The 27839-nt window shown below is 45.2% G+C and overlaps 2 protein-coding genes across 5 annotated transcripts in view; one reads left to right on the top strand and one right to left on the bottom strand.

The window, feature by feature from the left end:
• Positions 1 to 25708, top strand: part of LOC124034232 (phosphatidylinositol 4-phosphate 5-kinase type-1 beta-like) — a 96088-nt gene extending 70380 nt beyond the window's left edge. Inside the window, exons 7-15 of the mRNA XM_046347128.1 lie at positions 180 to 476; positions 9213 to 9415; positions 9630 to 9713; positions 11361 to 11409; positions 11539 to 11623; positions 14196 to 14351; positions 17304 to 17421; positions 22242 to 22371; positions 24436 to 25708. Of these exons, the coding sequence (XP_046203084.1) occupies positions 180 to 476; positions 9213 to 9415; positions 9630 to 9713; positions 11361 to 11409; positions 11539 to 11623; positions 14196 to 14351; positions 17304 to 17421; positions 22242 to 22371; positions 24436 to 24438 (1125 nt within the window). The 3' untranslated portion in view covers positions 24439 to 25708. The remainder of the gene's footprint in view (positions 1 to 179; positions 477 to 9212; positions 9416 to 9629; positions 9714 to 11360; positions 11410 to 11538; positions 11624 to 14195; positions 14352 to 17303; positions 17422 to 22241; positions 22372 to 24435) is intronic.
• A 241-nt stretch (positions 25709 to 25949) lies between these two features.
• Positions 25950 to 27839, bottom strand: part of LOC124034231 (ceramide transfer protein-like) — a 43286-nt gene continuing 41396 nt past the window's right edge. For all 4 annotated transcript variants that reach the window (XM_046347125.1, XM_046347124.1, XM_046347126.1 and 1 more), the window contains 3 exons: positions 27663 to 27792; positions 27266 to 27402; positions 25950 to 26972 (listed from right to left, as the gene is read on the bottom strand). In XM_046347125.1, the coding sequence (XP_046203081.1) occupies positions 27275 to 27402; positions 27663 to 27792 (258 nt within the window). In that variant the 3' untranslated portion in view covers positions 25950 to 26972; positions 27266 to 27274. The remainder of the gene's footprint in view (positions 26973 to 27265; positions 27403 to 27662; positions 27793 to 27839) is intronic.

The following is a 27839-nucleotide window of genomic DNA, read 5'->3' as shown; positions in this document are numbered from 1 at the left end:
TAGTCTGCTTTTCCTATATAGTGCACCTCTTTTGACCAGGGCCCCATAGGGTCTTGATTGAAAGAACTGCACTATGTAGGGAATAGGTTGCCATTAAATGGACGCAGACCTGGACCCAGGCCTATTAAACAGAACCTATTCATCAACTAACTGTATTCCGCCTCTCTCTCCACATGCAGAACCTGAACCAGAACCCACGCACCCTGCTGCCTAAGTTCTACGGCCTGTACTGCATCCAGTCTGGAGGCGTCAACATCCGGCTGGTGGTGATGAACAACGTGCTGCCGCGCTCCGTCAAGATGCACTACAAGTACGACCTGAAGGGCTCCACCTACAAGAGACGTGCCTCCAGGAAGGAGAGGGAGAAGGCCTGTCCCGTCTACAAGGACCTGGACTTCCAGGACATGCATGAAGGGCTCTACTTCGACGCTGACACCTACAATGCCTTGATGAAGACCCTGCAGAGAGATTGCCGGGTAGGTGTGGACTGGGACAGCTGTCTGTCTGTGTCGATCTCTGTCTGTCTGGGTGCCTCAAGCTCCGACCTTGCGGTGGAACCTCGCGCAACTATGTTACGACACTGGCGTGAGTACCAAGAAAAGTAGATTACACAGCTGGTTTGAATGTAATGCCACAATTCAAACTTGTTCGATCATCCCAGTATTACAAAGCATCAAAGCAAACATATGGCGGAAGCAGTTTTAACAACGACAACAAAACAGGAAATGCATTTTCTTCACATTCTTTCAGTATTGTATGCAGGTTATAGTGTCATTCTGGCTTTTCCCGTCCTCCTAGAAATGGAAAGGAGAAGTGCTATCAGATGAGGTGGTTCCTGTGACTCATTTCTAAGGTCTGCTCTTTTCATCCCCACACACACTCTGGACTTAAATGGCCAAACTTCTTGCTATGTCACCCTTTGGACATTGGGTCAGATGCCAGAACTAGAGAAGGGCACAGATTGTATTTGGCATGGGAATCCAGTGAAGTACTGGGACTCGTTCTGTCTATGGGAAATCAGCAACCTCTCCCCTTCACATAGGATACAGATGTGGGATCTTAATTTGATTACTCTTTTGTTGATGAGAATTTTCCTGGAAATGCAAACTTCTAGTGTATTCAGCAGGAACTTCAAACTTCTAGTGTATTCAGCAGGAACTTCAAACATCTAGTGTATTAAAGGTTTAAAAAGGCTTCTAAAGTTTGTAATTTCCAATTTAACATTTCAGACTTGATTTGCCTTAACCTGAAATGCATCAACTACATCGCTACATAAAATGTCCATTAATTATAATCCACATAATAATTCACATTTCCTGTTGCTGCAGAACTATTTTCCTGCTGTAGCAAACTTGCTCAGATTAAAATCCTACATCTGTTCTCTGCCACCTTAGTGAACACACTCAAATAGTATACACTACACGTGCGGCACACATGTACACTAATGCAAGTATACGCACATGCACCACACACACAGACACACACACTTCCACTCTTCCACTTCATACCCTGCCACATTGAATTTAAGCCAAGAACAGTGTGCTTGTGATTGTAGGGTTGGACGGTGTGTTTTGAGAAAGGGGACTGTGTGTTTCTGCAGTGTTTGGCACTGGGATTGTGCGTTTCCACGGTTGGTTCCTTGGGAGCTCTGTGCTCTGTTTCAGTTCCATGACAGTTTTCCAAACATTGAGTGTGATTAAGAAATGTTCCCAGCAGCGTGAGAGAGAGAAAGTAAGAGAGGGCACCACTCTAAAGATAGGAGGCTGCATTCCTGTCTATTTCAGAGCAATCGCCAGATTGTCCTGTCTAATCTAGTGAAGTGGTGGGATCAGAGCTGTTGTTTAACAGAACAATAGGAGCCAGGAGCTACTTTACCACTCCTAAAATGTACATAGACCAAACAGGACCATAACAAGTCAACTTAGAGAACCAAAGGAGTGCATGTTGTAGTTTTTCCTTATCAGCTGACTCACGAAGTTTGCTGCTTCAGTGTCATTAGATATCTTTGTCAGATGTTACTATGGAATACTGAAGTGTAATTACAATTGTTTCATAAGTGTCAAAGGCTTTTTATTGACAATTACATGAAGTTGATGCAAAGAGTCAATATTTGCAGTGTTGACCCTTCTTTTTCAAGACCTCTGCAATCCGCCCTGGCATGCTGTCAATTAACTTCTGGGCCATATCCTGACTGATGGCAGCCCATTCTTGCATAAACAATGCTTGAGTGTGTGGGTTTTTGTTTGTCCACCCGCCTCTTGAGGATTGACCACAAGTTCTCAATGGGATTAAGGTCTGGGGAGTTTATTGGCCATGGACCCAAAATATCAATGTTTTGTTCCCCAAGCCGCTTAGTTATCACTTTTGCCTATGGTAAGGTGCTCCATCATGCTGGAAAAGGCATTGTTCACCAAACTGTTCCTGGATGGTTGGGAGAAGATGCTCTTGGAGGATGTGTTGGTACCATTCTTTATTCATGGCTGTGTTCTTAGGCAAAATTGTGAGTGAGCCCACTCCCTTGGCTGAGAAGCAACCCCACACATGAATGACCTCAGGGTGCTTTACTGTTGGCTTGACACAGGACTGATGGTAGCACTCACCTTGTCTTCTCCGGACAAGCTTATTTCCGGGTGCCCCAAACAATCGGAAAGGCGATTCATCCGAGAAAATGACTTTACCCCAGTCCTCAGCAGTCCAATCCCTGTACCTTTTACAGAATATCAGTCTGTCCCAAATGTTTTTTTTTTCCTGGAGAGAAGCGGCTTCTTTGCTGCCCTTCTTGACACCGGGTCATCCTCCAAAAGTCTTCACCTCACTGTGCATGTAGATGCACTCACACCTGCCTGCTGCTATTCCTGAGCAAGCTCTGTACTGATGGTGCCCCGATCCCACAGCTGAATTAACTTTGGGAGACGGTCCTGGTGCTTGCTGGACTTTCTTGGGCGCCCTGAAGCCTTCTTCACAACAATTGAACCGCTCTCCTTGACGTTCTTGATGATCCGATAAATGGTTGATTTAGGTGCAATCTTACTGGCAGCATTATCCTTGCCTGTGAAGCCCTTTTTGTGCAAAGCAATGATGAAGGCACGTGTTTCCTTGCAGGTAACCATGGTTGATAGAGGAAGACAATGATTCCAAGCACCACCCTCCTTTTGAAGCTTCCAGTCTGTAATTCAAACTCAATCAGCATGACAGAGTGATCTCCAGCCTTGTCTTTGTTTGGGATTCAGTTCATTAGCATGGCAAAGACGGACTTTTCAATTCATCTGATCACTCTTCATAACATTCTGGAGTATATGCAAATTGCCATCATACAAACTGAGACAGCAGAATTTGTGAAAATTTATATTTGTGTCATTCTCAACATTTGGCCACGACTGTACATCCACAGGTACACCTCCAATTGACTCAAATTATGTGAATTAGCCTTTCAGAAGCTTCTAAAGCCACAACATTCTTTTCTGGAATTTTTCAAGCTGTTTAATGGCATAGTCAATTTAGTGTACGTAAACTTCTGACCCACTGGAATTGTGATACAGTGAATTATGTGAAATAATCTGTCTGTAAACAATTGTTGGAAAAATGACTTTTGTCATGCACAAAGTAGATGTCCTAACCGACTTGCCAAAACTATAGTTTGTTAACAATACATTTGTGGAGTGTTTGAAAAACTAGTTTTAATGACTCCAACCTAAGTGTATGTAAACTTCCGACTTCAACTGTATCTCATGTGGGAGGAGCATGAAGTTATCCCTCGACACTGATCTTAGGCCAGTTTTGCATTTTTAACAAATTGTTGAAGTTGGTAATTGTGGAGGGTCTACTGATCCTAGAGGCTGTTGGGCATATATTTTAACAGTGTGTGTTGTCCATGACAAGAGAGATCATTATAGTGTTCCCCTGTCTGCCTCCTGCCTGCCTCCTGCCTCAAGGTGCAACCAGGATGTGGAGACACAGAGCTACTGAGACCAGGAACGGGAACGTAGACGCTTCCTATTACAGGCATCCAGCCTTTGAAACCTTCGCAATGTTATAGCCTACGATGTGATTGTCAATGGCATTTGTTTTATTCCCCCACAACATGGCTTCCGTTAACCAGCTTTAGCTACTCTTGTTTTATTGGACACTCTGAGAATAGCTAAACGGAGCTGTTATTCCACAGCAAAAGACAAGTGGTGACTAATGAATGGAGTTAGTCTGCATGAGTAGCATGCTGTTAGGGGTGAATATATACCGAACAAAAATATAAACGCAACGTGTAAAGTGTTGGTCACATTCGCAAAAACGTGTATTTCTTTCAAATTTTGTGCACAGATTTGTTTACATCCCTGTTCGTGAGCAATTCTCCTTTGCCAAGATAATTCATCCTCCTGACAGGTGTGGCATATCAAGAAGCTGATTAAACAGTGTGATCATTACACAGGTGCACCTAGTGCTGGGGACAATAAAAGGCCACTCTAAAATGTGTGGTTTTGTCACACAACACAATGCCACAGATGTCTCAAGTTTTGAGGGAGCGTGCAATTGGCATGCTGACTGCAGGAATGGAATGTCCACCAGAGCTGTTGCCAGAGAATTGAATGTTAATTTCTCTACCATAAGCTGTCCCCAACGTTGTTTTAGAGAAACTGGCAGTACGTCCAACCGGCCTCACAATCGCAGACCACGTGTAACCACGCCAGCCCAGGACCTCCACATCTGGCTTCTTCACCTGCGGGATTGTCTGAGACCAGCCACTCTGACAGCTGATGAAACTGAGGAGTATTTATGTCTGTAATAAAGTCCTTTTGTGGGAAAAACTCATTCTGATTGGCTGGGCCTGGTCACGCCTTGATGGCTTTGGCAATGGCTGCTATAGCTGGCTGATTCCTCTCCTTCTGTTTGTCCACTAAACTCACAAACTCCTCAATGTTGACTTTCTATTGGATTCAGCTCAAGTAGGTAAGAGTCCGTCACAGACTCTCGAAGATGGCCTCTTGTTTGAAGTCTTTAGAGGGGTCTTTTTCCGTCCCTCCCGCTCTCCTCCTTCTCTCTCATCCTCTGTGTTTCAAAGTAGTTATCTTCTTCTTCTAGGAAGGCACGGTGCTAAAGGGAACAGTGTTTCATGTTGAATGCAGTGGTTGTACTGTAAGTGACTCTGGACTGTAGCTAGTTTGTTATTGTCACTGCTTCCTGTCTTCCCTTCCTGAGCTGGAAGCAAAGTGCCATCAAAGCAATATCTCTGTCCGTTTCCATGAGTAAGCAGTAAACCCCTCGCCCCAGGGCCTGCTGCAGCACTGAAAAACAGGAGAGGGGGGAAAGGAAGGGGTAGAAGGGGGAAGAGGTTAGAGTTGTACGGAAATTCAGCCAGGGTATGAAGGGGGAGGTTAGGGGCGAGATGAGATTGGGAGACCATGACGTCTCTGCTGCTGTGCTGTATGTGGGTCACTGAGGGAAATGTAGGGTGCTCTCTCTTTCCCTCCTCTCCTCTCTTCATCTCACAACAGCTCCCTCGATGCCCTCCATATGGCGAATGAGCTGAGAACATAAATAAACTATATCCATGTCTATGACTAGAGGGAGAGAGAGACTGAAGGAAAGCCTGCTCGTGTTTGACTTGGAACAGGGAGCAATGTCATTGTCATAGCATGGCTGGGCTCTGAGATGTTGTTGAGATGATGACAATGTAAACTGTAATGACAGTTTAGCAACGGGGACAATCTTTTGTAAGTGGTTGCCAATCATGAGTGTTGAGGTCTTTGACGAGGGCAGAGGGATGTTGACTGCCATTTAGCTTGATGTATAAACATCTTTTTGTCTGGGAATCCCCCTATTAACTCGAGACGCAAACAAACACACACTCACATGCACACACAAACGTACACACGCGCTCGCCCGCACACCACACGCCACACACAAATAGAATGGGTGGGAAAGTAATGTTGCATAATTGTTATGGAACTCGAGGCCGGTCATGTTGTCAGACAAAAACAACCTTTTATTGGTCCCACTCCTCTCTTCCTGGGTCATGTGATTCTGTAATTCCATTGGAACATGACAGGGACAACAATGCCCTCTCACAAAGCTTATCAAACCAGGGCCGATGTCAAATGACACCCTATTCCCCGTATAGTGCACTACTTTGGCAAGAGTTGGATCGGGCTGCTACGCACGCTTACCCCCCCCAAAAAAAAAGCGTATGGAAGATCATTGAATTAGAAATGTTAACATGGAATGTAGACATTCCATGAAATGTCTATGTGAAAGCTGGGAGTGTGATTTGTATGAAAGGCATGGCTGGCAACATATTTTAACTGCAATGGAAAGAGTCTCTCTGTCATTCCTCTCTTCAAAGGGTGCCAGTGTATTAGTGTCATTGTAAGTGGGCCATGCTGTACTGTGGGGTTTCAAAGACAGACCCTCTCAAGAGACCGATCCAGAGGAGAGACAGGGCTTGGATGTGCTGAATTACATCGAAGATAATTTGTTCAAGTTAAAGGGAATCTTGTAAAAGGGTGACTTAGTGAACACGTGTTAAAATAGTCTCCCTAATACTTTTCCATCCACTTTTACAGAAACTCTGAAGACAGGCAGCAGGGTGAAGTCTAATATAAGGTGAACATCTACAGTGTGTTGATATTATGTTGAAGTGATTGTTAGTTATCGTTTGCTCACATTGTCTAACCAGCAAACCTGGATCATTCCCAGAACATTAGCTAAGTTTCCATTAAGTTTTAGTTAGGGATTTATCTAACATTAGGATGATAGCATCCCAAAAACATTGAACAAATATTTTTTGGGAAAAAAAGAAAAAAAAAGATTTTTTTTTTAAATGAAATATCCTTGGAATGTTCTAACATTAACTCAAATGTTGTGCACAACATCTGTAACAACCACCACAGAACATTCCCCGAATGTTTTCATTAGGTTTCCAGGTAATACAATAACACAATGTACTATTTAATGTTTTTAAGTCATTCTGCCGCAACACAATGGGAGAGCAACGTTCTGGGTACGTTCTTATTAATGTTCTGGGAACTTTCACAGAAACAATTTTGGTTTTCTGGGTTAGCTTTTTATTGCAGGTGAGGAGGAACACCAACTTTGTACCTTGGCAAATCACTGCTCAGCATCAATTGAAAAAGGATGCACACATTTGAAGTGCCCGTTGCAGTAGAATAGAAGCCAACCTGATGAAGACAGGCAGCAGTATGGTTTGTGTAGCGATGGTTTGCCTGGCAAGGAGAGGTGGTCAGGCCAGCTGGGAGTCACATGGGCCTACTGTGGGCAGGTTGGTGTGTGAGTCTATTCAAAATGGTGTCCTTTGAATAGGAACGGAGGAGTCAGGAGGAACAGATGCAAATCAAATACATGGAAAAGGCAAAGCTCGAACAAGAGCACAAGTGTTTTCTGAGTGTGTGTGTTTGTGTCTGCGAGTGTGTGTGAGTGTGTGTGAGTGTGTGTGAGTGTGTGTGTGTGTGTGGGCGCGTGAGTGTGACTGTGTGTGTGTGTGTGTGTGAGTGTGTGTGTGTGTGTGTGTGTGTGTGTGTGTGTGTGTGTGTGGCGCGTGAGTGTGACTGTGTGTATGGGCTTGAGTTCGTGATTTGCATTAGTCATATAAGCACACTAAAGAAATAATTTACCATGATTAAACAACCAGCAACAATGTAGTTTATAAAGCAAACATAAAGACATTTATCATTGGGAATAACCAGGACATAGCTGTTGTATAATATTATTTTGGCTGTACTAAGTCATGTCACATGTTTCCTTGTGCCACATCAATGGATTCTAGTTACAGATACATCAGTGGTATGATAAGCTGTCAAAATGCCATCTTTGCTGACCTATAACCTACTGTCCACTCCGAGTAAGTGTGTGTTGATGTTAGTCTCTTAACAAAGATCCTCATTCTGGACATCCTAGGCCACATTACTTTGATTAGATCACAAAAGGCTGATTATCTGGTTCTGTTGTGGTCCTTTTCCTCAGCGTGTTTTCCATTGGCCAGTTCGTTATATGGGATAATGATAGCTGAGTCCCTTATGGCACCCTATTCTCTTTATAGTGCCCTACTTTTGAACTAGTGCACTACTTAGGAAGTTAGGGTGCCATTTGGGATGTACCTGATGCTGGGAATACTGTTGACGAAATCCATCTGCGTTGCTGACTTTAGGGGTTACCATGACGATCATGATGAATTCTTGTCATTTTTAGGTTTGCAGCCAAGCCACATTTGTCTGGGTGTTCCCTGTTATGACGGACTTGGCAAAACCTGCTGTTTCATTCCCTGTTCCTGCGTTTTCTTTCTTTTGTTATCATCTGTCTGTCTAAGATGTTAGACAGACAGATGATGTTATTAGTTTTGGGGATTTGCACGGTAATGTTTAGAATGACATGGTACCTGTGGTCCAATGATCAGATGATCACATTTGCATCCAAAAATGGCTAATCTTATTATTGCTGATGGCACCATAAAAATGATGACTTTCCATGCAAGCACGTCTGCACACATGTATGTACGCACACACACACACACACACACACACACACACACACACACACACACACACACACACACACACACACACACACACACACACACACACACACACACACACACACACACACACACACACACACACACACACACACACGGCATGCAGTGCCAGCCAAGCCAGACTAAAAGGCCTGATAGCACCCTTGACCCCATATTCAGATTGTGTTTTTTGAGCCCCTCTGATGTCGTGAGAACGTTCTGTTTGAGCAGTGAGAGGAAACCTGGGGCCTGAGAAACCCTGGGAACAGAGACACACGGGTCAATATGTAAAACATCACTCAACCGTGGAGCAACACCTTTCTTTATATAGCTCAAGAATCAGTTACAGAAAGATTTCTTCAATGCTTTTTGGCATTTGAGGTGGTTGCATGACACACTTTGTACTTTTCAGTTCTGTGTAACTAAAGCTTCTGGCCAACATAGTAAAATAGAATAGAATATCACTAGTGCCTATTTATTTTTGGTCCCACAGAAATATGGGTCACATTTCAATAAACCAGATGATAGTTTTGACTATTTGTTGTTGTTGAAAACGAACACACCTGTGGCTGATACTAGTCAGTCGAGGACTAACAGCAAGGCCAAGACAGCGCCGACTGCATTTCCACTCTCTGCTAGCTAACAGGTTGCTGATCATGGTAATTAAGGTGTGGTTTCATGTTGTGTGCTGCAGGTATTGGAGAGCTTTAAAATCATGGATTACAGTCTGCTCCTGGCCGTGCATGTCCTGGACCAGAGCCCAAAGGAGGGGGGCGAGCCGGGCCAGGCAGGGGGGGACGGCAAGAGGCCCGTGGCCCAGAGGGTCCTCTACTCCACAGCCATGGAGTCTATCCAAGGGGACGGCAAGGCTGCCGAGGCCCACACCACAGACGACACGTGAGTCGGCTCACCACAGGCATGCTGCCCATACAAACACACATACACAGTAATAGTTTGATGACATTTAGACATACACTGGCAAAACTCTCACAAACACTCGCAATGATCAAAAACCCAACCCTCACTGAGATGCTTTGAAGGATGACTTGGCAGATAATCCTGACTGACTACTTTCTGTGACGGGACTTGTGTTTACTCTGCTGTATTTCAGGATGGGTGGAATTCCTGCCAAATCACACAAAGAAGAGAAGCTGCTTATTTTCCTGGGTATCATCGACATCCTGCAATCCTACCGGTATAATAAGACTTCATAACATGCTATAAAACATTTATTACATGGAATAATGACATACTATTTACATGTTCAGCATTATATTCTGTAACCTGGAGTTTTCTGTCCCTATGCTGGGGAGGGAGAAAGAGACTAGAGACGCAGAGGCAAAGAGAAGAGAGACAGAGGGAAATAGAAGAGAGACAGAGGGAAATAGAAGAGAGACAGAGGGAAATAGAAGAGAGACAGAGGTAGAGAAGAGAGACAGAGGGAGAGAAGAGAGACAGAGGGAAATAGAAGAGAGACAGAGGGAAAGAGACAGGAAATAGAAGAGAGACAGAGGGAAATAGAAGAGAGACAGAGGGAGGGAGAGAAGAATAGAAGAGAGACAGAGGAGGAAATAGAAGAGAGACAGAGAGAGACAGAGGGAAATAGAAGAGAGACAGAGGGAAATAGAAGAGAGGGAAATAGAAGAGAGACAGAGGGAAATAGAAGAGAGACAGAGAGACAGAGGGACAGAGAAATAGAAGAGAGACAGAGGGAGAGACAGAGAGACAGAGACAGGAAATAGAAGAGAGACAGAGGGAAATAGAAGAGAGACAGAGGGAAATAGAAGAGAGACAGAGGGAGAGAGGGAGAGAAGAGAGACAGAGGGAAATAGAAGAGAGACAGAGGGAGATAGAAGAGAGACAGAGGGAAATAGAAGAGAGACAGAGACAGGAAATAGAAGAGAGACAGAGGGAAATAGAAGAGGAGAGAGAGACAGAGGGAGAGAAGAGAGACAGAGGGAAATAGAAGAGAGACAGAGGGAAATAGAAGAGAGACAGAGGGAAATAGAAGAGAGACAGAGGGAAATAGAAGAGAGACAGAGGGAAATAGAAGAGAGACAGAGGGAAATAGAAGAGAGACAGAGGGAAATAGAAGAGAGACAGAGGGAAATAGAAGAGAGACAGAGGGAAATAGAAGAGAGACAGAGGGAAATAGAAGAGAGACAGAGGGAAATAGAAGAGAGACAGAGAGAAGAGGACAGAGGGAAATAGAAAGAGAGACAGAGAAGAGAGGGGAGGGAAAAGAAGAGAGACAGAGGGGAGGGAAAGAGAGAGAGACAGGGGAGGGAGGGAAGAGACAGAGGGAAAAGAAGAGAGACAGAGGGGGAAAGGAAGGAGAGAGAAATCCATAAGCAGAGGGAAATAGAAGAGAGGGGGAGGGAAAGAGAAGAGGGGGAGGGAAAGAGAAGAGGGGAGGGAAAGAGAAGAGGGGGAGGGAAAGGAAGGAGAGAGATCCATAAGCTCCTCAGTGTGAAAAGCCTCTAGCACCAGAGAGACAGAAGTGTCTCTAACACTTTTCCCTGTCCTTATCTCAGCATCTCTAAGCTGACCTCAGGACCCGTCAGTTAGTGTCTTGGCTGGTTGTTACATAATGAGCACAATGTAATGGACAGCTTCATATTGTTACCCATATATATTTTCTTCTTAGTCGTCTTCCCTCCCCCACTATTTGATGTTTGCCTGGCTCAGCCCATCAGGGGAGCGTATTGCATAACATGAACCTAATATTGCTGTGGTTCCTGTTCTGTGTTTGCCAAAATGAAGGCTCTCAGGTTCTGGATGTTGGGGGGGTTGTTGCATTACGAGCTACGTTTGTGCCAAGGCTTCTTTTTTTCTACCTCAGATTCATTAAGAAGTTGGAGCACTCGTGGAAAGCCCTGGTCTACGACGGCGTAAGTTGATATGCTGCAAATCTGATCCACGTGTCCTTCTGGATACACACCATTCATAGGTTCCTTTCTTATTGATCTCAAATAGCCCTCTCTGATAAATGCTTGTATTGTCTTCTGTTCTGTCCTCAGGACTCTGTCTCAGTGCACAGGCCCGGTTTCTATGCCAACCGATTCCTCAAGTTCATGAGCACTTCGGTGTTCCGGAAGACTCAGAGTAAGTCTGCTGGCTCTTGTTCCTCCGTCCCCTATGAAAGGGACACCTGTATTTATGTTAGGACTTTCAACTGGCACACGTGCCAGGCACTGGGACCAGGAAAGATGGCCTGCGGGAGGTTTGAGTAAAAAAATATTTTAAAAATTAAGTGTGTAGAATGGACCTAATATATTTTGTAATAACTGTGCTTTTTCTGGCCCGCAAATTGATTTTAACAAAAAAATGGTTAAAAAAAGAGTCTGTGCGGCCCTCGGGCCAAAACATTTGTCCACACCAGAGACTGAGACAGGTTAATCCTTCGGTGTGGCACATACAGTTTAGTCAACTGTAAACTATTGGAAATCTTATGTTTGTACAGATTCCTAGTTTGATTCGTTTGTTACCTGCAATACCAGGTGATTGTGGAGTGGATATGATTTATAGATGCTTTAAGTCAGCTTTTCCAAAACTCTGTCCTGGGGACCTGAAGGGGTACATGTTTTTAGGTTTTTGCCCTAGAACTACACAGCTGATTTCAAATAATCACAGCTTGATGTTGAACAAAACCGAACCTTCCAGTAAATATATAGAAGTAGCTGTGTTGAAAGCAACAACACAGCTGTGTCGATGTACAGTATACATTTCTCCTGTGAGAGGAAGTGATTGTGTGTTACCAGTGTAGTGTGTGTAGAACAGGTTTGTTATGTTGACGATCGAGTGGCACACACTGTTGTCAGTCAGTTAAATGGGTCAAGTTTAAAACCCTTCCTCGGCTCTTCTGTCTGTGCTTTCAGGTCACACTGACATACTGATATACACTGAGTGTACAAAACATGAGGAACACCTCCCTAATATTGAGTTGCACCCCCTTTTGCCCTCAGAACTGCCTCCTTTTGTCAGGGCACGGACTTGAAAGCGTTCCAAAGGGTTGCTGGCCCATGTTGACTCCAATGCTTCTCACAGTTGTCAAGTTGGCTGGATGTCATTTGGGTGATGGACCTTTCTTGATACACGCCGGAAACTGTTGAGCATGAAAAACCCAGCAGCGTTGCAGTTCTTGTCACACTCAAACCGGTGCGCCTGACACATACCACCACACCCCGTTCAAAGGCACTTCAATCTGTTGTCGTGCTCATTAACCCTCTGAATGACACACATACATAATCCATAGCTCAACTGTCTCAAGGCTTAAATCTCCTTCTTTAACCTCTCCTTCCCTTCATCTACACTGTGGATTTAACAGGTGACATCAATAAGGGATCATATCTTTCACCTGGATTCACCTGGTCAGTCTGTCATGGAAAGAGCAGGTGTTCCTAATGTTTTGTACTCTCAGTGTAGATTCCTGACATGGGTTCTCAATGATCTTAAATTGTTTTTGTTCTGTATTTTGTTATTTTACCAAACAAAATACCTTTCATTTTACCAGACGCTCTTATCCAGACCAATTTACAGGAGCAATTAGGGTTGAGTGCCTACTCAAGGGCACATCGCCGACCAGGTGAAAAATCTGTCCAGGGGATTCCAACCAGCAGCCTTTCAATTACTGGCCCATCGCTCTTAGCCACTAGGATACCAGCCGGGCTTTTCCCAGAAATAGCTCGTTGTTTTCAGAGAGGAAATGGTTGCCCTCTGCCCCATGTTTGGGTGGTGACCATGATGGCCCCCAGTGGAGGTAATGTGGGAATCAATTTAAGGGGCTGAAGCCCCCCTCACTTCAGGGTTTTTGACTTGGGGGAATATTTTATGTCAAGATGATATAAAGCAGTGTTATGAAACTGTGGACTGCTAATTAAATGAAGATGGTTTCTGTGATGATTTGGGATTTAGCTGCCTGGTATTCTCATGCCAATGCTTCTGCAGTTCGATACGATGGGGAGAGGATTTCATGCTCTGCTTGGGAGTCAGAATGGAACGTCTGAGGGACAGTTGTGTAATAATTATTATGCGTCAACAGTGATCTTTTTACTGCTAATTTGGGACAGACGCTCCGAGCCTGATTATGCACGATAATGGTTGCAATCAGGATAATCTGTTCCTTCCATCTCTCCCTATTTCTCTCTTGCTTTCTCTCCCCTACCCACTCACGCTCTCCCCTACCCACTCACTCTCTCCCCTACCCACTCACTCTCTCCCCTACCCACTCACTCTCTCCCCACCCACTCACTCTCTCCCCTACCCACTCACTCTCTCCCCTACCCACTCACTCTCTCCCCTACCCACTCACTCTCTCCCCTACCCACTCACTCTCTCCCCTACCCACTCACTCTCTCCCCTACCCACTCACTCTCTCCCCTACCCACTCACTCTCTCCCCTACCCACTCACTCTCTCCCCTACCCACTCACTCTCTCCCCTACCCACTCACTCTCTCCCCTACCCACTCACTCTCTCCCCTACCCACGGTCTCCTCTTGTTCCTTATTTTCCTCTCTTCCTTCCCTCCTCTTTCCTTCTCTCTTCCCCCACCACTCATTTACCCCTCCTCTCTTTCTCTCTCTGTTTCTCTCTCTCTCTCTCTGTTTCTCTCTCTCTCTCTCTGTTTCTCTATCTCTCTCTCTGTTTCTCTCTCTCTCTCTCTGTTTCTCTCTGCAGCCATTCGGTTCTCCCCTTCTAAGAGAGCACGTACGTCCATCCCTGCTCTGAAGTCGTTCTCTCAGGAAATCCTGTCTTCTCAGAAGGAGGAGAACGAGGAGGAGAGTCGGGACAGGCTGGGAGGAGCACGCAGTCTGGCCAGTCTAGACGGACAAGGTAGACCAGCAGCACACTATCATCAATCATCCACACATTCATGTGTTTTATTTCCCTTTGGAGGTTGAGCCAAACAGGAGTCACTTTCGCTCCCCAGATCTGTCATGTAGAACACACCTCTATGTCTGGATAGATGGACCTTTTTAGAACCACTTGGTCCACATAAACAGGTCCTTCACTAGCGCCGTGTCTCCTGTCCACCTCCAGGCCTCACTGAAATGTTGCCACACCGGAATGACAGCACAGCCCTGTTATTACAGCCAGCCCGTTTGTGTGCGTGTGTGTGCGCGCGACTGAGTGAGCATTATCAACAAGTTCTCATTATCACTCGCTCTTTGTCTCTTGGGGATCCATTATCAGGTCCTGACTCCAATGGCGGGGGTGTATATGGCTGGCTGAGTTAGAATCAGGACCCTGACAGCAGTGATGGGGGTGTATATGGCTGGCTGAGTTAGAATCAGGACCCTGACAGCAGTGATGGGGGTGTATATGGCTGGCTGAGTTAGAATCAGGACCCTGTCAGCAGTGATGTGGGTGTATATGGCTGGCTGAGTTAGAATCAGGACCCTGACAGCAGTGATGGGGGTGTATATGGCTGGCTGAGTTAGAATCAGGACCCTGACAGCAGTGATGGGGGTGTATATGGCTGGCTGAGTTAGAATCAGGACCCTGACAGCAGTGATGGGGGTGTATATGGCTGGCTGAGTTAGAATCAGGACCCTGACAGCAGTGATGGGGGTGTATATGGCTGGCTGAGTTAGAATCAGGACCCTGTCAGCAGTGATGGGGGTGTATATGGCTGGCTGAGTTAGAATCAGGACCCTGACAGCAGTGATGTGGGTGTATATGGCTGGCTGAGTTAGAATCAGGACCCTGTCAGCAGTGATGGGGGTGTATATGGCTGGCTGAGTTAGAATCAGGACCCTGTCAGCAGTGATGGGGGTGTATATGGCTGGCTGAGTTAGAATCAGGACCCTGACAGCAGTGATGTGGGTGTATATGGCTGGCTGAGTTAGAATCAGGACCCTGTCAGCAGTGATGGGGGTGTATATGGCTGGCTGAGTTAGAATCAGGACCCTGTCAGCAGTGATGGGGGTGTATATGGCTGGCTGAGTTAGAATCAGGACCCTGTCAGCAGTGATGGGGGTGTATATGGCTGGCTGAGTTAGAATCAGGACCCTGTCAGCAGTGATGGGGGTGTATATGGCTGGCTGAGTTAGAATCAGGACCCTGACAGCAGTGATGGGGGTGTATATGGCTGGCTGAGTTAGAATCAGGACCCTGTCAGCAGTGATGGGGGTGTATATGGCTGGCTGAGTTAGAATCAGGACCCTGTCAGCAGTGATGGGGGTGTATATGGCTGGCTGAGTTAGAATCAGGACCCTGTCAGCAGTGATGGGGGTGTATATGGCTGGCTGAGTTAGAATCAGGACCCTGTCAGCAGTGATGGGGGTGTATATGGCTGGCTGAGTTAGAATCAGGACCCTGTCAGCAGTGATGGGGGTGTATATGGCTGGCTGAGTTAGAATCAGGACCCTGTCAGCAGTGATGGGGGTGTATATGGCTGGCTGAGTTAGAATCAGGACCCTGTCAGCAGTAGCCACTAAACTCTTGACCTTCCTCCTCTGTAACACCACTGTTGGCCAATATTACAGGAAGAGATGAGGGTGTGGACTTCTGAATAAGGCCGAGGGAAGTCTTGGTTTATATTGCAACAAAGCTTCTTTAGTTAATTGGAAATCCTATTTTTTTCCTATTTGAACTAAACAACACCCTGGTACATTATGTACCAGCGTCACAGACCATGTACCCCGTCCATGGATGATTTTATATGGCCCCCAGAAGTGGTTTTTTGTTCAGGGGGGGGGGCATAAAAGACTGTAAAAACACCAGCAAATCAACTCCAAGTGATGTTTATCTGTTCTAAAGTATTCCCACACACCATAGAGAGACGTAGATACATGTACGGTTTTAAATGATTGTTTTCATCAAATATTCATCTAGAGGATGATCCCTTCCATTAAGCAAATTAAATGTTTCAATTTGAATAGCTTACTCTATTCCAGTTAACCAATTCTACTCATACTATTTCGGGGGATAGAAGGTTCATGCAGGGACACTTACATAATTGTTTTATTCACACTTTATTATCTCATCTAATTAGACTAAATCAAACACACATGTTCTGTCCTGTGGGTCCAACTGTCTTTAGACCAATAGTACAGCAGCGTTTATAGATTGACTGACTGAAGGCATTATCACTGAGGACATGGCTTTGTGTTTGTCTGTCACTGAGGTCATGGCTTTGTGTTTGTTTATCACTGAGGACATGGCTTTGTGTTTATCACTGAGGACATGGCTTTGTGTTTATCACGGAGGACATGGCTTTGTGTTTGTCTGTCACTGAGGTCATGGCTTTGTGTTTGTCTGTCACTGAGGTCATGGCTTTGTTTGTTTATCACTGAGGTCATGGCTTTGTGTTTGTCTGTCACTGAGGTCATGGCTTTGTGTTTGTTTATCACTGAGGTCATGGCTTTGTGTTTGTCTGTCACTGAGGTCATGGCTTTGTGTTTGTTTATCACTGAGGTCATGGCTTTGTGTTTGTCTGTCACTGAGGTCATGGCTTTGTGTTTGTCTGTCACTGAGGTCATGGCTTTGTGTTTGTCTGTCACTGAGGTCATGGCTTTGTGTTTGTCTGTCACTGAGGTCATGGCTTTGTGTTTGTTTATCACTGAGGTCATGGCTTTGTGTTTGTCTGTCACTGAGGTCATGGCTTTGTGTTTGTCTGTCACTGAGGTCATGGCTTTGTGTTTGTCTGTCACTGAGGTCATGGCTTTGTGTTTGTCTGTCACTGAGGTCATGGCTTTGTGTTTGTTTATCACTGAGGTCATGGCTTTGTGTTTGTCTCTCAGTGAGGTCATGGCTTTGTGTGTGTTTGTGTGTTTTTCCCAGTGTTTGGCTCCTACCTGCGTCCTGACCTCGTCCCTGACACCCCGTCCTTCTACGAGGGCTCCTCCATGGGAACCATCTCCTCCATCTTTGTCAACCTGGAGACCCAGTCTGAAGACAGGTACCTCTATCTGCCGTCTACCTCTGTTTCCTCTAGACCTTCCATGTCTCCCCTCCATCCCTCTACCTGAAGACTCCCCTTCCAGTTCTACCGGTCTTCTCAAAGGCCCAATTCCAAATGGATATATTTACACCCGTGTGTAAATATTGGCAACAATGATTTTGACCTGGGACACCAGGTGAGTGAACAATTGAGCTAATTAATGACGGAACCAACAAACCCTCCAGATCAGATCAGCAGCAGAGCCCCTGAGTTGATCAGCCCTGCCTACCATAGGGATTTCCCTGAGGTGAGAGTGTGATTTAGATGATGACAGGTTAGACACACTGAGCTACCTGGGAGGCCTGAGGGAAAACATAGGACTCTGCCCCCATACGTTGTGGTGACGAGCCACATGGAACAGGTGACTCAGATTTGTCAGGCTTTGTGACAGTTTCCACTAAAGATGCCCGGGAAGACCTGCTGGGAAGACCTGCTGGGAAGACCTGCTGGGAAGACCTGCTGGGAAGACCTGCTGGGAAGACCTGCTGGGAAGACCTGCTGGGAAGACCTGCTGGGAAGACCTGCTGGGAAGACCTGCTGGGAAGACCTGCTGGGAAGACCTGCTGGGAAGACCTGCTGGGAAGACGTGCTGGGAAGACCTGCTCAACCTGCGTTGAGTTCAGATGCAGTGTAGTCCATAAACCATGGACTTAAAATTCTAATCTCCCTCTAGAAAGAACCGTTTCTTCTCCTCTCATCTCATCTCCCCCCAGCCCTCTCCGTCTGTCTGTCCAGTAGTCTGTTTCTTCTCATCTCATCTCCCCCCAGCCCTCTCCGTCTGTCCGTCCAGTAGTCTGTTTCTTCTCCTCTCATCTCCCCCCAGCCCTCTCCGTCTGTCCCTTCTCCTCTCATCTCCCCCCAGACCTCTCAGTCTGTCTTTCCAGTAGTCTGTTTCTTCTCCTCTCATCTCCCCCAGCCCTCTCTCTCTGTCTGTCCGTCCAGTAGTCTGTTTCTTCTCCTCTCATCTCCCCCCAGCCCTCTCTCTCTGTCTGTCTGTCCAGTAGTCTGTTTCTTCTCCTCTCATCTCCCCCAGCCCTCTCTCTCCGTCTGTCTGTCCAGTAGTCTGTTTCTTCTCCTCTCATCTCCCCCAGCCCTCTCTCTCTGTCTGTCTGTCCAGTAGTCTGTTTCTTCTCCTCTCATCTCCCCCAGCCCTCTCTCTCTGTCTGTCTGTCCAGTAGTCTGTTTCTTCTCCTCTCATCTCCCCCAGCCCTCTCCGTCTGTCTGTCCAGTAGTCTGTTTCTTCTCCTCTCATCTCCCCCCAGCCCTCTCTCTCTGTCTGTCTGTCCGTCCAGTAGTCTGTTTCTTCTCATCTCCTCCCAGCCCTCTCTCTCTGTCTGTCTGTCCGTCCAGTAGTCTGTTTCTTCTCCTTTCATCTCCCCCCAGCCCTCTCCGTCTGTCCGTCCAGTAGTCTGTTTCTTCTCCTCTCATCTCCTCCAGCCCTCTCCGTCTGTCCGTCCGTCCGTCCGTTTCTTATCCTCTCATCTCCCCCCAGCCCTCTCCGTCTGTCCGTCCAGTAGTTCTGACTCTAACTCAAAGCCTCCATTCTGAGTCCTGCCTGGTCTTGCTCCCTTCTCAGGCACCTGTCTGTTGCCCTCAATTGTTTTTATTAATGTTTCATTAATATTTGACTCCAGGCTTTCAGAAGGTCTGATTAAGAGGCATTGTTTAGATGAAAAATTGTGTGATTTGCTGCCAGGGTGATTTCCACTCTGTATATACTGTGTCAGTCAGTAACAGGTGTGTGTGTGTGTGTGTGTGTGTGTGTGTGTGTGTGTGTGTGTGTGTGTGTGTGTGTGTGTGTGTGTGTGTGTGTGTGTGTGTGTGTGTGTGTGTGTGTGTGTGTGTGTGTGTGTGTGTGTGTGTGTGTGTGTGTGTGTGTGTGTGTGTGTGTCACCTTTAAGAGAGGTAGGCAATAACGTGCCATAAAATGGTAAACACATTCCTCAATTTAAGCAAAGTCAGGTGACTTTGTAAATGGCCTGTTTCAGATTTCACACCAGCCCCATAGAGCCCCCTGCTGTTCACAATGCTGTGTTTTCATGGACGTTTATTTTCCTACGTCAGGAGAAGATTATTTGGGGACTGTTTTTCGATGTCCATAGCCCAATAAAGGAGCTTCACGTAAAACAGAATGTCCCAGAATTCCCTGCCCTAGATTCACTCATATCCTGTTGTCTGAGTTCATAGACAGAAACTTCCCCTAGAGAGACCTCTACAGCCAGACATCAGACATCACACAGTCAGACTGTTTCTCTCTCCATCCCCTGAAGGTGTTTTTTGTCTTTTTGATGCTGGATTCTTTGATTCAACATGCATTTAGCTACACCATCTGTATGGCCTGTTATGTTAGTGGTTTCCTAACTTTGTTGTGTTGTGCGAAATTGTAAACCACCTTAAGGCCTTTTTGGGTTGTTCTTGAATTGCGTGACATTTAATTTGCATACACATAGCGTTGCCTTGGCGACCATGAAAAAATAGTTGCATATCATACGTTTTTGTTGATATTGAACTGTTTATCAATGATAAAACGTATTGCAATTACTTTATACTGCAAAATGTTGTTTATTCGTTGTTTAAAGTACATAGAGTAAGCAAATCGGCTTGTCCCAGTAGTGATGTGTTGAGTTGTAGTGACATGTTTTGGGGATTTAGAGTCTTCACGTTTTACTGCCTTTAAAATGAAGTTTTGAAAGGGATTCAATTTGTTGTTTTCCATACACAACATGCTCAACATTTTCAGAGTGAACGATCATTTTAGGAAGTTGTCCTAATGTCCTAAAAAAATAGAAAAACAAGGATTTATTGATGTCTTCACACCCCAGAGTTCATAGTTGGTGGAGGCAGCTTTACACATCTGTGTATCATTTTGAATAAGATTCTACAAACTTCGCACAACTCTTAGAGCAACATTTATCCATCATTTTTTTTTGCGGAATTGCTCAGCCTGAAGTTAATTTAAGTCCGGACTGAGACTGGACCACTCCGGGAACACGCAGCACCTCTTGGAAAGCCATTCTGGTGTCTTGGCATTAACGTTTGTTTAATTGTCCTGCTGATAAATATGAACTTTCCCAGGGTTATGTTTTCAGAAGGCTTTCCTCTACTTTTTTACCTGGGCTTTGCTTCTTTCATACACTAAAATAACACATCCTAGATCTGAATGAATGAATGAAATATTCTTATTAAATACGTAGTTTACTTTACGTAGTTGAATGTGCTGACAACAAAATCACACAAAAATTATCAATGGAAATGAAATTTATCAACCCATGGAGCTCTGGATTTGGAGTCACACTCAAAATTAAAGTGGAAAACCACACTACAGGCTGATCCAACTTTGATGTAATGGCCTTAAAACAAGTCAAAATTAGGCTCAGTAGTGTGTGTGCGCTCCACGTGCCTGTATGACCTCCCTACAACGCCTGGGCATGCTCCTGATGAGGTGGCGGATGGTGTCCTGAGGGATCTCCTCCCAGACCTGGACTAAAGCATCCGCCAACTCCTGGACAGTCTGTGGTGCAACGTGGCGTTGGTGGATGGAGCGAGACATGATGTCCCAGATGTGCTCAATTGGATTCAGGTCTGGGGAACGGGCGGGCCAGTCCATAGCATTAATGCCTTCCTCTTGCAGGAACTGCTGACACACTCCAGCCACATGAGGTCTAGCATTGTCTTGCATTAGGAGGAACCCAGAGCCAACCGCACCAGCATATGGTCTCACAAGGGGTCCGAGGATCTCATCTCGGTACCTAATGGCAGTCAGGCTACCTCTGACGAGCACATGGAGGGCTGTGTGGCCCCCCAAATAAATGCCACCCCAAACCTTGACTGACCCACCGCCAAACCGGTCATGCTGGAGGATGTTGCAGGCAGCCGAACGTTCTCCAAGGCGTCTCCAGACTCTGTCACGTCTGTCACATGTGCTCAGTGTGAACCTGTTTTCATCTGTGAAGAGAACAGGGCGCCAGTGACAAATTTGCCAATCTTGGTGTTCTCTGGCAAATGCCAAACGTCCTGCACGGTGTTGGGCTGTAAGCACAACCCCCACCTGTGGATGCCGGGCCCTCATACCACCCTCATGGAGTCTGTTTCTGACTGTTTGAGCAGACACATGCACATTTGTGCTCTGCTGGAGGTCATTTTGCAGGGCTCTGGCAGTGCTCCTCCTTGCACAAAAGGCGGAGGTAGCGGTCCTGCTGCTGGGTTGTTGCCCTCCTACGGCCTCCTCCACGTCCCCTGATGTACTGGCCTGTCTCCTGGTAGCGCCTCCATGCTCTGGACACTACACTGACAGACACAGCAAACCTTCTTGCCACAGCTCGCATTGATGTGCCATCCTGGATGAGCTGCACTACCTGAGCCACTTGTGTGGGTTGTAGACTCCGTCTCATGCTACCACTAGAGTGAAAGCACCGCCAGCATTCAAAAGAACGACCCCTTTATTTTGATCCACTTAATAAACAAAACCATATCGGCTTCATCCATACGGAACGCACTGGCCACCACACACCAGTTGTTACCAAGCCTCCACTTGGGAAGGAGTGTGTTAAGTAATGTTTGGAAGGAGTGTGTTATGTTATACTTTAGTTTCATCCCAAATATCACCCTATTCCCTACACAGTGCACTTCTTTTGACCAGAGCCCCTATGGGCCTTGTCAAAAGTAGTGCACTCGGGACAAAATAATGACACTATGTAGGGAATAGGGTGCCATATTGGGACTCATACTTTCTTTTGTATGTCTACTCATGTGACTTTGGTTCTCCTGTGTCCCTTTAGAGACGACATGGCGTCCAGCTCCACATTCACCCTGGAGGACAGCGCCATCTGTCTGACGTCAGAGCAGAGCACCATGGACGTAGAGGTGGACATGGACCAGGACGATGGCTCAGTGCTCGACGTCTACTTAGTGAGTTCTCACCCAATGGGTGTATCCCAAATGGCACCCTTTTCCCTAAATAGTGCACTACATTTGACAAGTGCCCATATATAGTAGTGCCATAGGGAATATGGTGCCATTTGGGAGGGGCTGTGGTGGAGCGTTCTGAGAGCTTAAAGTCACTCTGTGTCCACATCACTAAGGACCTATCATGGTCCATACACACCAACATAGTCATGAAGGGGGCACGACAATGCCACTTCCCCCACCTCTGTAGGCTGAAAAGATTTGGCATGGGCCCTCAGATCCTCAAAGTTCTACAGCTTCACCATTGAGAGCATCTTGACTGGCTGTATCATAGCTTGGTATGACAACTGCTTGGGCATTCTGACTGTAAGTCGCTACAGAGGGTAGTGTGTATGGCCCAGTACATCACTGGGGTCAAGCTCCCTGCCATCCAGGACCTCCTATACCAGACGGTGTCTGAGGAAAACCCTAAAAATTGTCAGACTCCAGCCACCCAAGTCCTAGACTGGGTTAATTTCTTTGCCACATTTTTTTTGCAGTATTATTTTAGTGCCTTATTGCAAACAGGATGCAGGTTTTGGAGTATTTGTATTCTTTACAGGCTTCCTTATTTTCCCTCTGTATTTTTTGTTTGTATTGTGGAGTAACTACAATTATCTCCTATCACTACCATTTAAACTCTGCAACTGTTTTAAAATCACCAATGGCCTCATGGTGAAATCCCTGAGTGGTTTCCTTCCTCTCTTGCAACTTCGTTAGGAAGGGCGAATGCAGTGTATTGATACATCATCCAGAGTGTAATTAATAACTGCACCGTGCTCAAAGGGATATTCGATATCTGCATTTTTTATCACTAATCTACTAATAGGTGCCCTTCTTTGCAAACCATTCCAAACCCTCCCTGGCCTTTGTGGCTGAATCTATGCTTGAAATCCACTGCTTGACTGAGGGACCTTACAATTATCTGAATGTGTGGGGTATAAAGATGGGGTAGTCATTTATAAATAATTGTTAAACAGTATTATTTTAGACAGAGTCCATGCAATTATTATGTAACTTGTTAAGAATATTTTTACTTATTTAGTTTTTTAATAGATTTGTAAACATTTCTAAAAACATAATTCCACTTTGACATTATATTGTATTGTGTGTAGATCAGTAACACAAAATTTCTATTTAATACATTTCAGGCTGTAACAACAAAATGTGGATAAAGTCAAGGGGTGTGATTACTTTCTGAAGGCACCTTATCCTGATTGCCAAGTCACTTTTACCGCTACCTACATACATATTACCTCAACTAACTCGTACCCCTGCACATTGACTGATCTGTTCCTAAATCAAATACCCAGAGGTTTTCCTTGTATTCAGCCTCGTTATTTGTGTTACCATTTACTTTTTTAATTGATCAAATGTCTCTTACCATCTCTGCATTAGTGGGAAAGGGCTCGTAAGTGAACATCTGTTCTATTCGGCGGATGTGACAAATCAAATTCGATTTGTCCCTCCAGGACTGAAGATGCCCACCCCTGCCTTAGATTTGTCCCTCCAGGACTGAAGATGCCCACCCCTGCCTTAGATTTGTCCCTCCAGGACTGAAGATGCCCACCCCTGCCTTAGATTTGTCCCTCCAGGACTGAAGATGCCCACCCCTGCCTTAGATTTGGCCCTCCAGGACTGAAGATGCCCACCCCTGCCTTAGATTTGGCCCTCCAGGACTGAAGATGCCCACCCCTGCCTTAGATTTGGCCCTCCAGGACTGAAGATGCCCACCCCTGCCTTAGATTTGGCCCTCCAGGACTGAAGATGCCCACCCCTGCCTTAGATTTGGCCCTCCAGGACTGAAGATGCCCACCCCTGCCTTAGATTTGGCCCTCCAGGACTGAAGATGCCCACCCCTGCCTTAGATTTGGCCCTCCAGGACTGAAGATGCCCACCCCTGCCTTAGATTTGGCCCTCCAGGACTGAAGATGCCCACCCCTGCCTTAGGAACAGATATGTCAAGGGGATATAATGAGCTGTATTTGTAGTATTTACTCACACTGCACTTTCTCTCTTGTGTTTCAGTGAAAGGGGAAGCTTACAGACAACCATTTCCTCCACCATTTTACTTTTGTCAATCATCTGACAATCGCTACACTCCATTGGACAGGGCTCCTTTGACTCCACCCCCAGCGCTGCAAGATCCACTCTGTCACCAAAACAAAGGACTGGGATGCTCACATCTGATAGGCTGATGGACTGAAACAAGACACCAATGAAATCAGTGATTGACATCCATTGGAATTACATGACATTCCATAATTAATGTGATCAATTTCAGACCCAACTGCTTCTTAGAGCATGTCAGAGAAGTCCCTTATTTTCTTTTTGTAGAATATTCATTTTTCCATGGCCTATAAATTCATATATATATATTTAAAGTATAGAAAAACATTTTTTTGAATGTTTTAATTTTCCTACGGACCAGAAGTGACTCTAAAGTGATTTAAAAGTTATAGCACTTGCTTTGTAGTAGCTGGTTGGATGAACGTTTACAGTGACAACAGCATCTTGGCCATTGCAAAAGTGTGATGGTGTCATGGAAAACAAGGCCAATATGGAGGACGAGCCTGGACTCATTATGCTGTAAATGGAACTGATACATTCTGAAACCGCCATGGCCAAACTCTAACGACTCATTGGCTGCTATGTTGAAGGTAGCCAGCCAACCAACCATCTTGCTACGAAGTCCTGTCTGATTGGAATGAAGTAAAGGAGCAGTTTGAAGGCCTGCTGTTGACCTGAGATGGGGTCAGTGTTTCTGGATCTCCAGCTCCATGGAGGAGGGTGATATGCACTCGTTCCTGACAAAATGGCACTTTGGATGTTAGTTTTGAATACTGTATGTAAGAACTATTTTTCTTGAATGTTGGGTTTAAGTGATCACCAAACCTAAACACAGTTTTGGATCGGTGGAATATGCACATTTTTACACCTATGTATGTCATTGCTAAGTACGTTGGTAGATGCACAGACAATGAAGGACTACGGTAGATTGTTTTTGATGCACAGAGACTAGTTTTATGGGGAAGGGGTGTCATGGCTGAGGATTTTCTTTGAACAAGCGTGTCCTCTTTATTGCTAAGCAGCAGTTGACCTCCATTTTAGACTGAGAAGCTGGTACATGACCTCACCCTGAAGACCCATATCAAACTGTCTCTCTGAATTCCATGATCACGTGTCGGTTTTGAGAACATAATTTATTACATAAATCTCAAATATACGGTTTGCTGAAGAGATATATTTTAATCATTGAATGTAAAGACACTCCTAAAAGAAATAAAAATGCTTGACACTTGTCTCTCACATTTCCCATTCATTCATGTAGAACGCAAGAGGTAATCATCCACACCAAACCCCTGCTCATTTGCTAGTTAGTGTAAAGTACAAATGCAAGTCAGCTCATTTCTGTAGTGTAGCAATTTTAATTTATCGAACATTGTCCAATTGCATTTAGTGCAAATATCACTTGAGGACTTAGAAATATACAAAGTGTTCCCATTCTTTATATAGAACATTCAAGACAAATGTATTCAGCTGTTTCCCCATGGATTCTGAGAAGCTGATTGGAGGATTCTGCCCTCAGCTTTACAGACTTTTTGATTCCACAATATTGAGGTGTGAAATGTTTAGTGTCTCAATCTAAAAGCACATCTGGCCATATTATACTGTAGTGGATTTGTCCTGGTGTCTAAAGCATCGTGTCGGGATGTGAAATGTCACGTAGAAACGGCGATCCCAAAAGCCTTTGAAGCCAATGACGAGGTCCATCTGAACACCCAATGCTGTGGCGCAACGTATATAAGCTGTATGTTACTTGGACAAAACATAGTGAGAGGGAGGGGACAACCAACACTTGATAGTGTTGCTGGGTCACATTCAACAGATTACTTCAATCTTATCCATCCATACTGTCAAATCAAAGAACATATGACACTTGTTCTTCCAATTCCAGGTTGCCTTAAGTCAATTCACATAGATCATTAGTTTACCGGTGTATCTCGGCCTCTGTATAATACATCACATCCATAGTGCTCCTTTACAGCTATGATCTACAAATGTAGAGATTTTAGCCAAAAAGAGTGTACAAAGCTTTGGACTCCCTCCCCCCATCAGACCACAGGTCGTCACTAGAGGGAGAGAAGGTTAGCCACTTTGCCTGAACTCTACTCAGTTTCCTTCTTTGTAGTGAAATTAACAGCATGAAAAGACGCTGTGATAATCAGTGATTAAAGCAAATGAAAAAGTATAGTCCAAAATAATATAATTGGAAATGATTTACAAAACAATTTACAAAAAGATTGGTTCTGTCGTTTCAGAAATTCTTGAATTTATATACAAACACATCCATGGACAGTTTAACAATGTTTTTGTGGCTCAGGTGGCTAGCAACTACTGATGGATTACAGCCCTAAATCAGTCTGATACGATTATTTCATCTGGAACATTTGTAAAGAAATTCCGGTTGACAGATGAATGGGTAATGTAGTCTGTGGGAGCCCATTGAATGATGGGAAATGTAGCCATATCTCTTCAGGACAAGGTGTTTCGCCTTCCAACACCTGAGAGAAGACAAGGAGAAAGAAAGTTACCCCCCCAAAAATTGAGGGAAAATCCACTCAAAACTATTTTATTTTAATGAATCATGGTGGTGACATGCAACAGTGGACTAATGAGAAAAGAAATACTAAAAATAATTATTTAGTTGATTTTCCCTTTAAATATGGCACACAATTAAAGACAACCTCAACTGATTTATTCATTTGACATGTGTGGTAAAGAGTAATTCAATGTCTATGGTCTATATAGAAGGCTTGTGGCTGTGGGGGGGGGGGGGGGGTGAGTTAGGTATTACCGGTGAGATTTAGAAGAGGATAGGTTTTCCGCTGGTCTTCTCCTGGACGTAGCCGGTGAAGCGTTTGAGGAACTTGGGGTATTCTCTCTTGGCCACTGCTCTAAGGACTGAGGCAGGGGCCCAGCCTCCAGGGTTCACTAGGGAAAAACAACCTCTCAGTCAATACATGGCTACAAACAGTAAGCCTGCATGGAGCGATAGAATCACTATATTCTACATTTAACTCTCATTCTCCATCCACACAAAGCTCTGCCATAAAATCTCTATATACCAGACCAGCTTAGCTGGGTTCCATTATGGAAGAAGATTTTTATATCGGTGGATAAAGTCAACTTGACCAGGCGTATAAGGACAACCATGTGGGGACATGAAAAAGGTATTGAGCTGCTGTACTCACCGTTGGCCACATACGTGATCTTACAGAGGACGTTGTCCCTGCTGATCTCTTTGTTGCCCTCTGGAGGGCTCACCAGGGTCTGGCAGATCATGGCCACGTTGATTTTGGCACGGATACAACGGTTGGTGGGCTACATAACGAAAAGGGAGTTGATGAAAAGGTAAGAGGAGAGCGGAA

The sequence above is a fragment of the Oncorhynchus gorbuscha genome, linkage group LG04 (assembly GCF_021184085.1).
Source record: "Oncorhynchus gorbuscha isolate QuinsamMale2020 ecotype Even-year linkage group LG04, OgorEven_v1.0, whole genome shotgun sequence".
Taxonomy (NCBI): domain Eukaryota; kingdom Metazoa; phylum Chordata; class Actinopteri; order Salmoniformes; family Salmonidae; genus Oncorhynchus; species Oncorhynchus gorbuscha.
Note: the sequence above shows the minus strand (reverse complement) of the source record. Positions and strands in the feature narration are given on the sequence as shown.